This window comes from Alosa alosa, chromosome 2 (assembly GCF_017589495.1).
Source record: "Alosa alosa isolate M-15738 ecotype Scorff River chromosome 2, AALO_Geno_1.1, whole genome shotgun sequence".
NCBI lineage: Eukaryota > Metazoa > Chordata > Actinopteri > Clupeiformes > Clupeidae > Alosa > Alosa alosa.
Window position 1 is genome coordinate 12,195,714 of NC_063190.1, and position 12,885 is coordinate 12,208,598.

The 12,885-nt window shown below is 39.2% G+C and overlaps 2 protein-coding genes across 7 annotated transcripts in view; one reads left to right on the top strand and one right to left on the bottom strand.

Annotated features, from left to right (window-relative positions):
- Positions 1 to 179: 179 nt before the first annotated feature.
- opcml (opioid binding protein/cell adhesion molecule-like) lies at positions 180 to 1,859 on the top strand (the record flags this gene model as incomplete). Its single annotated transcript, XM_048237327.1, is given in 1 exon segment — positions 180 to 1,859. A coding segment is annotated over 1 exon segment (108 nt), but the record flags the coding sequence as incomplete, so codon positions are not given.
- An 8,216-nt stretch (positions 1,860 to 10,075) lies between these two features.
- The window catches only part of ntm (neurotrimin), a 223,231-nt gene continuing 220,421 nt past the window's right edge, over positions 10,076 to 12,885 (bottom strand). For 4 of the 6 annotated variants that reach the window (XM_048237413.1, XM_048237411.1, XM_048237408.1 and 1 more), the window contains one exon: positions 10,076 to 12,770. In XM_048237413.1, coding sequence (XP_048093370.1) covers positions 12,670 to 12,770 — 101 coding nt within the window. In that variant the 3' untranslated portion in view covers positions 10,076 to 12,669. The remainder of the gene's footprint in view (positions 12,771 to 12,885) is intronic. The other 2 variants (XM_048237412.1, XM_048237410.1) reach the window with 1 other exon arrangement.

Genomic DNA, 12,885 nt, shown 5'->3' on the forward strand with positions numbered 1-12,885 from the left:
AATGTAACCCATAACTCTGATTATCTTAACCACAGTGTGTCAGATTATGGGTGATTTTCTCAATTTGATGAAAGCATTTTGAATTGAGAGAGAAAAAAAAACAACACAAAAACTGAAGCCAGGTCCCCCTGGTTATGGCGTGAGTGTTATTTATTTATTTATTACATGTTATCTCCACAGGACCTGGCATGCAGGACATGATTGACATCAACAGTGCGGTCTCTCACCTTTCAACACACCTCATTCTGCTCATGACCCTCCTCACATTGTATTTCCTCAAGTTTTGATGTAAAAGCAGCAGCCCCTTCTCCCAGTGTCTGTCTGTCCAACAGCATAGCAGACTCAAGCTCTATGGAAAAAAAAAAGAATACGCAAAATTCAACTCCAACTTTACTGTTTTAAAGTTTCAGTTTGGACTGTATGACATAAGTGGAAGGCATTGAAATGTAAACCAAAATGAAATTGGAGTCAATGTTTGTGTTGATTACACTTTTTAAAAAATGTGAAACGATAAGCAAAAAGTACTGTTGTGAATAGTTGACTGGTTTTGCCCAATATTGAGGTGTATATTGAGATTGCTGGTGTGTCATGTTTTGTTTCAGTCTCTGTAAAATACTGTGTTTCTTTTTTCTGTAATGAAGGAAATAATGCAACGTGATTGTTCAATTACTGTATTTTTACAGTTGTATGCAACAACATAATATCACAGCATTGAAGTATTACATCTGCTCATACAGTATGTTGTTCTTAGTCCTGCAGACTAAGACCAGTATTCCACTCTGATACTCTGTTCAACCAATCTGAAATATGACAGTGAACTGTATGAATGATGGCTATTTTGTCAGCCTCTCTCTATTAATATGCCAAGGTTACAATACCCTGACCTGGCTTCACGGACCTGTATGTGTGTGTGTATTCTGATGTTCAGAGATTCTCATGAGGACAAACATGGGAATCATTTTTCAAGAGGCTAGGCTGGTGTCTTAGGTGAGTGTGGCTTTTATTATGTTTTTCCCTGAGCCATCTCTCTTCCAGTAATAGCTACTGTGAAGGTGTTGGGTTGGTTATATGGCACAACGAAAAAATCATTTGGTTAATGGGGGAGGTGGCAGGGGAAAAAAACATGTGGTGCACTAAGAATAAACAAATGTCATCCCACAGAATGCTTCCTTCAGTGTTATTGACGTGTGGTAAACGCATGAAAGTTGCACCTCAGTAAAAAGGCAACATTTTGCTGATGCTAGGAAAAAAACAACATTCGAGGCCTCTGAACGTGGAGAAACAAGGCAAGAGCACAGCATGAGGAGTACATCTACTGCTACAGGGTACTGCAAGTTTGATTAACTCACGTAGTAGTTGTGCTTTTATTTCACACCAAAAGAGCCAATATCAAAGCCCAGAAAAGACGCTAGAAAGTGTTAAGAGTAAGACCTCTTTTTTTGTTTGTTAAAGCTGCGTCCTTTGATTTAAAAAAAAAAAAATCTTGATAGCTGATTTTAAAACAGGGATTGTTCAATATGTGTTGGTTAAGTCTTTTTGGCCCTGCAGTGATCACTGCTCACAGGCGCTATGGAGTAATAGCAGCTGGATGTAACATCGGCAGTGAAGGCATTCAGGCTGTTGCATCCTCACCTGACCAACCTTATCAAACCAGCACATTTTACACCTTCATGTAGAAATTTGGGATCATCCCAGAAGCGTCCACTTATCAGGACGAGACAGGCCATGAGACCCACCGCCTCTCCCACTCCTCCACACACTCCCACCTCCCCAGATGCACACACACACACACACACACACACACACACATGCACACCCATCCCTGCACACACACACACACACACACACACACACACACACACACACACACTCACTCACTCACTCACACACAAACACACTTACTCACACTCACGCACATACCAGCACAAGCACACATACACAAAGACACAGTACAACCATACGCGCACACACATCAAGTGCAAATTCACAGATGATAACGGGCAATTTCAGTGTGTGTCATAGGAAAAATGAAAGGCAATATTCCCCTCAGTAAACACTGACAATAAGGCACAGATGAAGAGACTGGAGAGTGATGAAAAGGCTGGTCAAGGCCTCAAGCAGTTGATGAAAGCTGCATTCAAAATTCAAAGTCTTCGCTTAGCAAGAGCCCCGTGGGAATTTACTGTATGTCTGAAAATAAACAGTTCAAGAAATGAAATTGTTAATGATATCCTTAATATCACTCACTGTCCCTCTAGTTAATAGGATAAGTTGGCAGGCTTAAGTGTGCACAGAAATGTAACCTCCGTATATAGATATTTAATAAGTGAATAATCAACACTTGACCTCATTTGCACTGCTTACACATTGTATTTGCTTTTGAGTGCTATGAAATAAAAAAGAAAGGAAAGGCCATTTCTGGTCAAACAACTTGTTGATTTTTTTTGTTACTTTTGTTGATTTTGTGCAAAAGGGAATATTTCTGAATGGCTGCATTATAAAAGGAAATCAGAAGTTAATATAAAACAATATCCATTTCCTTCTCTGTGTAAGAGCAGCTGCTGGAAAATGTTGAACTTGAGTGCCATTAAATAGCATGTAAACGTTGTTGAAAATTCCTTTCTGAGACAGATGCAGCACTGGAGTCCTCATGAACTCCAGTGGAATTGGTAATGTGATGGAATGGCAGACAACAATATACACAATTTCCTGTGAATGTGGACGGGTGATTATTTGTGGAATAGTTTTACAATTCATGTAAAAGAGTTCATGAAGGTGACAATCCTCCCGTATGTGGCAAGAACTCCATGCTTACCCAAACACTGGCTGCATGAATAGCCTACCCACCAAAACAGACAACCTTCAAATATTGACTTAGATTATAGTTTAAATAGGTCAAACTGTGGAACAATAAATATTGTGTAGTTAGAAAATTACTCTGCTCTGCTCAACTCTAAAGGATACATGATGTCAAGTTCTGCCACTTTCTTTGGCAACTACCAGAATGGGATGTCAATGACATAACAAATATGCAAAACAACAAAGTTGTATGTATTTTCCTGTATTAAATGTGTAATTATTTGTGTTGTGTTAAACACAAATCAAATGTAAGACAGGCCACTTCCAGCTCAAGTTACTTAAATAGCGGAAAAGCTCTGAAAATGTATTTGTAACAAAATGAATAAAGATGGAGATGTTGGCCTGTTTTTACCAGCTCATGTAGTGTTGATATGTTTGTGTTTCTTTTCACTATGTGGCTAACTTGTTTGTGTAACTATGGTTGAAATAATGTGCTTTTACCCACTTCTAAAAGTGAATAATGTAGATATTATAGAGTGACTCGACTGACCAAAAGATATTATGAACGCTCATACTGTACACTGGGAGACTTGGTCATATGCTTCCCATGTTTTTTTTTATTTTTTTCATGCATCTTTTTTATTCAATTCCCTTCTTCCTGCAATATATGGCAAAAAGGACCTAATTTGACTTTATTATATTGCGCCACCTAGGGGAAACCGAAGGGGAGCTTTTCCCAACAATGAAGAATGACATTGTAAATATTTGATGTCCTTGGCTAACTTCTGTGTCATTTCAGCAGTGCAATACCAATTACAAACCAATTTCCAATAACAAAAATTGAATTCAAGTGTAAACCTCTCTCAACATGGCAATACTGGAAGTTGAGTCACAAAAAAAACATTTTTTTGGTTCAATAAATGTTATTTGATTTAAAAAAAAATAAAAATATATGCATTAAAGGCTGTTGTAACAGGCAGTATGAAGGTGAAATATGAAATATGATGGTGATGGATAAATGTCTTATTTTGATAAAGTCTGTACGAATGTGTCTATTTCTAAAGAAATGTAACAAATATGCATAACCTTTAGCATTAAATAAAAGCAGAATGGGTGTAACAAGTAACAGATAAAAAAGACCTAAGAAAAAAATAACAATGTCTGGCAATTGCTGTAAAATCATAGCAAGCAAAAGGCCTTCTGAACCAATTAATTTCTGTTTGTTCATCTGCTTATTTTGAATGAGCAACAAGCATCCAGATGCTCCAAAGGGAGGCCCTGTAAGGTTAGATAAAGAGGCCCACCTGGACTAGCCAGAGGGAAATGCTTAGCATGTGTTTGTTTTGATGTTTGCAGTGGTCCCAGAAAACAAAGACAGTCAATTCCCATCCCTTCTGTTTTATACGCAAACTGCATTTATGCTTTAAACAATGGGTGTCAATGAGCAATTTTTGTCCATTCTGAAGTTATTAAAAATCCACTAGTTCTTTTAAGAATAATACATTCTTGATCTGCATTCAGTGAGCTACATATTCCTTTTCTTTATAAGAAAAAAAGCTTATATAAGTAAAGCGCAAACATATTTTGAGGGCCATTAGGTCAGGAATTATAAGTCATTATAAGTCAACACCTTCTCAAACTAGATGTTAAAATGTACAGATTTTTTGTCCTCTTCTATAATGCTTTAGGAGTTGGAATTAAGTATCAAGATGAGGTGAGCACTGCAGTGGATGTATGCATGAATGGAAGAGAATGTCTGTATGCAAGTAATGGGGAGTGGGTGTCAGGCACAGAGCAACACAGTGTGTCTGAATGTGTCTCTGTGTGAAGACTGAGAGATATGTTCAGGTCAATACAGCTCTCACCCACTCCAGGTGTAGGCAGTTGCAATGAATGACCACTGGACACACTGCAATGGACTTTGTTACAATCATAAAAAAGCAGAAGATAGGTAAGGTTTCAACCGTTTTAAGTTCAAAATATGAGAACAAAAGCAGAAATATTAATGCTGTTGTTGAATGGAAATTGATGGGAATCAAGGGACTAGCATCTGCTGAAATCAGCAGGTGAAATCGGCCCATTTTAAACTTTTTGAAACAGCTCAGTGAAGCACAGTCAAGGAGAGCAGCTAAATAGCCTCGGCCTGAAGACCAGTAATTAGCTCTGGCCGGTTACATCTCCGGAATCTGCCTGAGGGTGACACAGGAACATAGAGCTGGAGAAACCCGCGACGAATTCCCAAGAGCGACGGCTTCATGTCAGGATGACCTCCTGAGACGCCTGTGATTATGGACTATCTCGGCCCCCTCATTAGAGGTGCTATTTAAACCAATTACGGAGTTTGTTTCAAGCTCACTCTTGAACTCTTGAGGTGTGATAACCTCCAGGCAAGAGCGCGTCTGTTAATTCCAAGTTATACCTGTTACAGTTCGGCCTCTACTGAAGTCTATCTGCAGTAATTACTCCTGTGATTTCGCATGTCTGCGTTTTGAATTCCCTCAATGAGAGTGTGTGTGTCTTTCAGCAAAGCAAAGGCAAAGGCTTATACACTTTTTCTGTATGTGGTGTCTATGTAAGGTGTGTGAACTAATCTGCTCCTAAAGCCCAGATGTGGGCCATATTAAAGATAAACATATGCTGAAAAAGAACACCTCTAACAGACGGGACTAGATCAAACAAGTTTGTGTCACTGCGGAAGCAACTAGCAAAGGTCATACTGAATTAACAAACTTGAGCACCCCTGTATCACCTCTGGCACTGAAGTAATGGCAAGCAAGGCACGCTACGCCCAACCCTTTTGAGAGTGGACCACAGAGGACCCCAAGGGGATAATACACCTACATTTTCCCTCGTCTTTGAGACTTGCTCAGCCTGCTTTCCAACATAGATAACTCAGATGGAGGTACAGTTCCCCCTCTGCCTTGCTTGATGATAAAAGTAGACAACCATCTTTCTGTGAACTGCATCAGGTTGACTGCCACACTAGGTTGTTTCCATTAACTTAAGTTGTAATTTTCTTTCCCGTTTTTAATGTGTAGGAGCCAAAATAACTTATTTCAGCCTCATACTTTTGTGTTGTCTGAGTCATCTCCCACTAGTTGTTGGGCCATCATTTTATGTGGGCAGGTGATGTTACCTGGAGGATGTGGCTGGAGCTGGAACCCGCTGTAGCCTACTGTCCTCAACCATATGTTCTCAAGGAGATGCTCCATTGATCCTCAGACAACCTTCAGTTTATCCCGCCAATCATTAATTTGAATGAACTGTTAAAACCTTGTATTTTTATTTATTAGTAGTAAACCATGCTGTATTTTTTGGATTTGGATTTTTCTCCCTCGGATTTGTGGGTCAGACACCATGGAAGTCATTTATATCCATGATAGGCAGTCTTCAATTTGACCTTCCACATTCAGTTTGCATTTGTATCAGTTATAATTGTTTAAAGAGAAGAACAAAGGGGGAGGACAATGGGCCTCTTCTTTGCTGTACTGGTGCTGGGTATCTGGTTCACAATTATACTCAACTGAAACCCGCGACAAGGCATGTCTAGTGAACTATCTACACAAGCCTTCAGCATGCTATCAGCTAGGCACTGTTATAAGTGGGACATACCCTCACCTTTCAGCTTCAGATTTATCATGGATGTATAATATATGACAAGAATACTAAAGATGGCTGTTGGAGGCAGAAATATTAAACAGAGCAGTTTCCATCTCTCAGAACCATCCATGGGCTACCCTTTGAAGTGTGTGTTATCAATACTTGTTTTTGGTCTTGTGGTGCTCGGTGAGAGTGCAGCTCATGTTACATGGAGGAATACCCTCTATCAAAACTTAGTTTACCAAGTTGTGCCTCCAACACTGGTGGAGAGAAGAGACTGTAAGAGAATTTCTGATTGCTCATCTTTGGACTGGACTGAGAGACCCAATGTAGCCTGCTGGTGTACCAGTACTTCTGTATCGACGTCAAAAGGTAGAAGCCTGAGCTTTCTCTCCCCACAGATCGTAAGATTACAATCCATTTGCCTTTTGTCAGAGCATCCAGTGCTGCTCGCAGGCCCTTGAGACCACAGTGATGCAAGAGTCCAACGATAAGAGGCTTCAAAATGGATTTATTCTCCATAGGCTGGTGTAAGCCTCAGCAATATTAACTGTTCAAATGCACTTACATGCCACTTCATCCTTTGGCCTGCTTCAGAATGGTAGAAGATAAAAAGGTAAATTCCACCTATACAATATGGACACTGGGACCAACTACATATTAAATTAAATAAAATCAAATAAATAAGTGGATATCATCCCAAGCAACCTGGCTATGTCTTTGGAACAAAATACCCAATTTTCTTTCAAGTTTTAAGAAATGGCTAATGTCTATTGTTACGTTGATTATTATATAGCTAGACATTCTTAAACAATACCTCAGGTAAGATGTCAACTGTTTAGTGAAGCTGAAGAAAAAACAACTCAGTGATATGCTAATGTCTGCTAAGTAGCCTATCTGAACATAGGCAGATTATAAACTTTCGGGCCCCTGGACCCAGATGTATTAAGGGCCCCCCACTTGTTGTCGTATATGTGGGAGGCGGGGTTTGGGGGTCCTCCCCAAAATTTTTTTAATTGGTTTAATGTGATTTTCTGTATTCTGGTGCAATTTGGGGATGGCCAATACTAAATTCAATCAGATTCGTAGCCTACATCCTGATTTGTTGATATTGAGGCAATGATTCCATGCAAAGGCTTGGGCTTCAGGGCCCCCTGACCCCTTGGGCCCCTGATCCTGGGCCCAGTAGGCCCGTGCAGTAATCCATCCCTGTATCTGAACAGTGACATTGTATGGTTCTTCAACGTTTTGGCTTAGGCCCGACGCCATGAACTACATGAGGCAGTTTCCCATAGCAGGTTACGTGAACCTTTTCAGTATATATATATAAATATATATATATAAATCCTACTCTCTTGGACCTGCGGATCATGCAGTCAGAGTTCATGAAGAACACTTTATGTTACCACTTTCCCAAAACCTACAAAGGAAAATACTCCTTTTGGGCCTCTGGTTCCTGAAATACATTCATGCTAGATAAATCCAACATAAATGTGCATGAGAGATATAGCTGTTAAACTATTAATGTGACCTACATTTCACTCTGCGATTCTGAGGTCAAAAGACTCTTAAATTAAGAAATACTCCAGCTGAACTGACTACAGCTTCCTCTTGTTGCAGACAACATGGTGGAAACATTTGTCTGTGGCTGGGCAGACATTCTAATTAGTGTTTTGGTATTTATGGTCCAATTTGGGATTGTGAATGACTAAAAACTAAATGAACTAAAAGGCCCAGGGGCCAAAGGGGCCAAAGGGGTCAGGGGGTCCTAAAGCCCAAGCCTTTGCAGGGAATCATTGCCTCAATATCAACAAATCAGGATGTACAGTGTAGGCTATGAATCTGATTGAATTTAGTATTGGCCATCCCCAAAATGCACCAGAATACAGGAAATCACATCAAAAAATTAAAACATTTCCCCCCCCCCCCCACACACACATATACGACAATAAGTGGGGGGCCCTTAATACATCTGGGCCCAGGGGCCCAAAAGTTCATAATCCGCCCATGCCTATTACTGTAACATTTGGTTTCAAATGTGCTTTCACAAAATGTCTCACCACAGATTGGGTACAAATACAACTACAAAGTGCATTGATCTTGTACAAGCATATTGTGTGTTGTGTGGTGTTTGTTTTCTTAATTTATTTATGTATTCAACTTTGCAGGAACTAGGAAGTCTATTTCAGAAGACAAGCAGAATATGAGTTTGTCACCATTTCATGGAGAGAGCTGCATACTTCCAGTAATCAGTTATCTTTCACTTTGTACTGCTCTACATGAGAGAGGGAGAGAGTGGGAGAGAGGGAAGAATGAAACAGGCTTTTGATCTATTTGAGATGCTTTAATTATGTGGAACATGCGGCACCTTCTTTTTGGGGGCCCAGATGGCTTTGCTTCCTTTTTGACTGTGATCCTGTCCTTTCCTCACTGCATACATACAGTACAGTGCTAAACAAACATGTATCTGAGCAATTATAAATGCTGTGTATGAATAGTGTATTCTGCAGAGGATTAAGATCTGCATCTACCTTTGATACAGTGGAATAAACTTTAGACAAGCAAATTACTTCTATCAGATAATCTTTATTACATTATTGAATGCTGTGCCATGATGATTTAGATAGCGAATACGTGGACAGTGTGAATTTATGGACACACACACATACCATTATGTCTATCTACCCAGGCACTATTTGGGATCATAAGGTATTCGGGATCACTGAGATAGCTACCAAACCTAAGGAGATGCAGGACTTTTTAAGAAAACCTAGGCACTATGTTGGATAAATAGCTTTTAGATCAGTGATATTGCTCCAAAATGTTATCAAGAGACAGGAAATCCAGCTCAGCTGGAGAAACTTCCTGGGTTTTCCCTCTCCAGCAGACTAGAGAAGCAACCAGCTCCAGCTGCTGGTGAATATTTGTTCCAAAATAGTGGGAACCCCTCTTTGATCCCGCGCCTCCTACCGAGATGAGTAAATGCCACCTTGGATGATCCGTCCCGTCTCTTTAAATGCTGCTTTTCTCAGTGACTCCTGTCAGGATGCCTGTTTGCTGTGTTAAGAGCAGGGTGTTGTGGGAAACTTGCGAGAGACACCTCTTTTCCCCAATGCACTCGCATCCTGTTCAGTCCCTTAGTGACTGTCTCTTCTACAGGCTCAGGAAATCAGCAACCATAGCAGCAGCTCTCATATGCATTAGAGACTGTTAACATTTACATTAATGGGGATATTTTTAGTGGCATCTATGGCACCTTATATAGGTTGGTCTGGCATGTTATATTGGTTGAAAAATATGTGGGCATATGCTTTCTAATCTATGGGTTGTGTATCATTCTTTGTGGCTATCCCAAACATTGTCCTTTGGGGATAATTAAAGTTTTAAGTTGGGAAAATATTGTCAAAGTGCTGCAACTGAAAGAGAAAAGTAGGCCATCAACTTGTGTTGCCAATTCAGTGTTTATACGCTCAATTGTAAATATGGTCTATTGTTCTTCTCTTTATCTTGGGAGAGCTATGAGGCTAATACAACCATGGTGCCTTTCATAACTTAACTTCACAACTTAATAATTATGTTATGATGAAGATCATATGCTTTGAAGAAAGAGGAGAGTTTTAGAAAAGAGCATTAGAATGATAGAGTATATTATTACAAAGACATTTACACAAACACGTAGATAGAACATTTTATTGTTGTCAGTCTTAAATATGAACACACAGTTTTCATAGAGAAAAAACATGAAACAACAATCAATTTACATTACAGGGAATCAAATATCTTCACTTTGGAAAATCTGCAAAAGGGTACTTTATTATTTAGCCTTTGCCCCCCACGTGTATGTATCTGATTAGGTCACTAGAGGTGTGCTGTTTATACCCTTAACATGAGCTGTATGGTGAAGTTGATGCAATTAAAAATGACTGCTGACTCTCAGTGAAGTGGGACATGAATGACTGCACCCTAAGTCTCAAATATACACCCAGAAGAGTACAAATGGTATCCTTGTTGTACTGTATGTTTCCCTTTGCAATTATTTTACTTTATAGGTCCTTCACACAAACATATATGGCGCTATGCACATTGGTCTGAACATAAAAAAGGGTTGTCAGGCATCACGTCGTCTCAGCTAGTAATCTACACTCTGATTTGTTGGCAAACACCGCAGGGATTTATCACTGGGACACCTCAGCCTTCACATGTAATTGCGGCTTTTTGGTGGATCTGTTTTTTTTTGACAAACAACCAGATCAAATTTACCTCCATGAATGTGGTTTGGGAGCCCACAGGTCTGTCAGTTCCTAAGAGCCTGCTTCTGTGTGATGTTCAGACACAGACAGGGGACTCTGTCAGTCAAGCTAATTTCCCCCAGCTGCCAACAACCTTGGGGAGGCCTTTCTTGTGGGTCCAGTCACGTTTCTCATAGAGGTTTGTTTTTATTCTCTGTGCTGTATATTTGATATACAGTATATGTACCATAAGCATTCCCATGGTGAGATGGGTGGTTGAAGGAATGCTAAAGCATTTGATTGGTATTTCAGAAGAACTAGCATGTTTCAGTGCTAATCTAAGTGCCCTCTGATTGGTAGGAAGGAGTCCACTGGTGTCAAGTGGTAATACCAAAATGTTTGTGCTTGGAATGACAAGAAGTTTCATTAAACAGCACTACTAAAATAGAAACTTCATAATTCGAACTTCAGAAATGATGGGAAAGTTGCTGAAGAAAACTAAAAAATAGTATATGTTATTTTGCTGTCAGGAATGCTTGCTTTGATTTAAAACCTTACTGATAATTGTTGGACAACACGGTGTGTAGTTTCAGTTGTGACAGATGGAGTGTCTGGTCTCAACATATGGTAAAAACACACCTTTTAGAAATGAAGACAATCCATTAAGTCATAGATTTCAGTAGCGTGTGTGAGCTACTTGCGCTATAAGAACCCCTCTGATTCTGTAAGAATTATGCTTATGAAATGCGTAGGATGTTTTTGATGTGACATACTGTGCATCAACTTTTCACCAACTGAATTCTAACATATATATAGAGAGAGATGCATTACTTAATTTCAAACAGAGGAATGAACACTAAACCTAAAAGTTCTGTTGCATAACAATGGTACAAGATGCATCTTAAAATGAGCCCAGAAGTCTTGCATATTTCTGCACAGTTTTAATTGGGCTTAGATGACATATGCTTCACTGTTTTTATTATTTCCCCAAAAAAGAAAACCCTCATATAAATATGGTCAACTGAAATACACATTTGTTCTTATGTTACAGTGTGCATTAATAAGTGTAATACTGAGTGGTACTAGCCTATACAGTATTAAGCCATCTATTAATGTCTAATTCTTTGGGCTCGTTTTGCGGGATCCACATAGTGAAAAACAATACAGTATGTTACTCTTGGAATGGACCTGATCCCAAAGCCCTGAGATGACAACAATAGTTAGTTCTTTGTGAACTATGGATCTATGCACACATCAACCTTAAATACATTGTAAAATAATGTTCCACCATAACAGAAAAAAAAGAAAAGAAAACATAAAAACCCTCTTGCAATAATTTACAAGAAAATTACAATGTTAAATGTACTTTGCCAACAAGATATTCTCAGCCTTCCCATGCATGATATGTTATCATTGCAGTATCTTTAGGTGCTGCAAATTAGGTTATCTCTTTTAGTTGCAATGGGCAAACTGACTGCAGACAGTTTTTAAGAATAAAAAAAAAATGCATGACACCCAATGCTAAAAATATAGCACAATTAAAATTAATGTGTAATAATTTACAAACCCTATTGGTAAAATCAACTCAATCAACTCCATTCTACATTCTAAATATCTTAGAATGATTGTTAAGACGTACAGTACATACTGTTTGGTGCAACACATTAAACTTTCGTGATTAAATAATTCGCCTTTGCCAGTTGATCAATCCATAGTCATTTTGTACACAAATTCAATTATGCAAAAACCTTGTTTTAACTTTTAGTTATAGAACAAACAAATACCTACATAAGATTATAGATTGGAAAAAGGGGGGAAAACAACATAACACGTGAGAATTATCCAACTGAACACTAACAATTTTACTGCATAACATTTTTTTTTGTTTCAATTTCAAATCGGGTGGCCAAATCTATCTTTCTTTCGTCCTCTCTCTCTCTGTTTTGAGCAACCACTGCGACTGCTACAGTATCAGGGTTAGAGAATAACACTCGATAACATATGATTACTGCCCCCGGGGAAAACAAACTCCTTTTGAGCATCAAAACTTGAGGAGGAGCTGCAGAGCCAGGAGCACCAGTAGGCAGGTTGATGTGTGGCCCGCTCTCGAAGCACTGTTCCCATCCTGCACTGCTCCGGGTCCTGAGGAATGACAGAGTTTAGATCAGCTGGAGCTCAATGACTTTACACACCCTCAAGACTGACCACCCTCTATGGCTGGCCCTGTGTTTTTGTTTATTTACGCTTCTGATTTCAG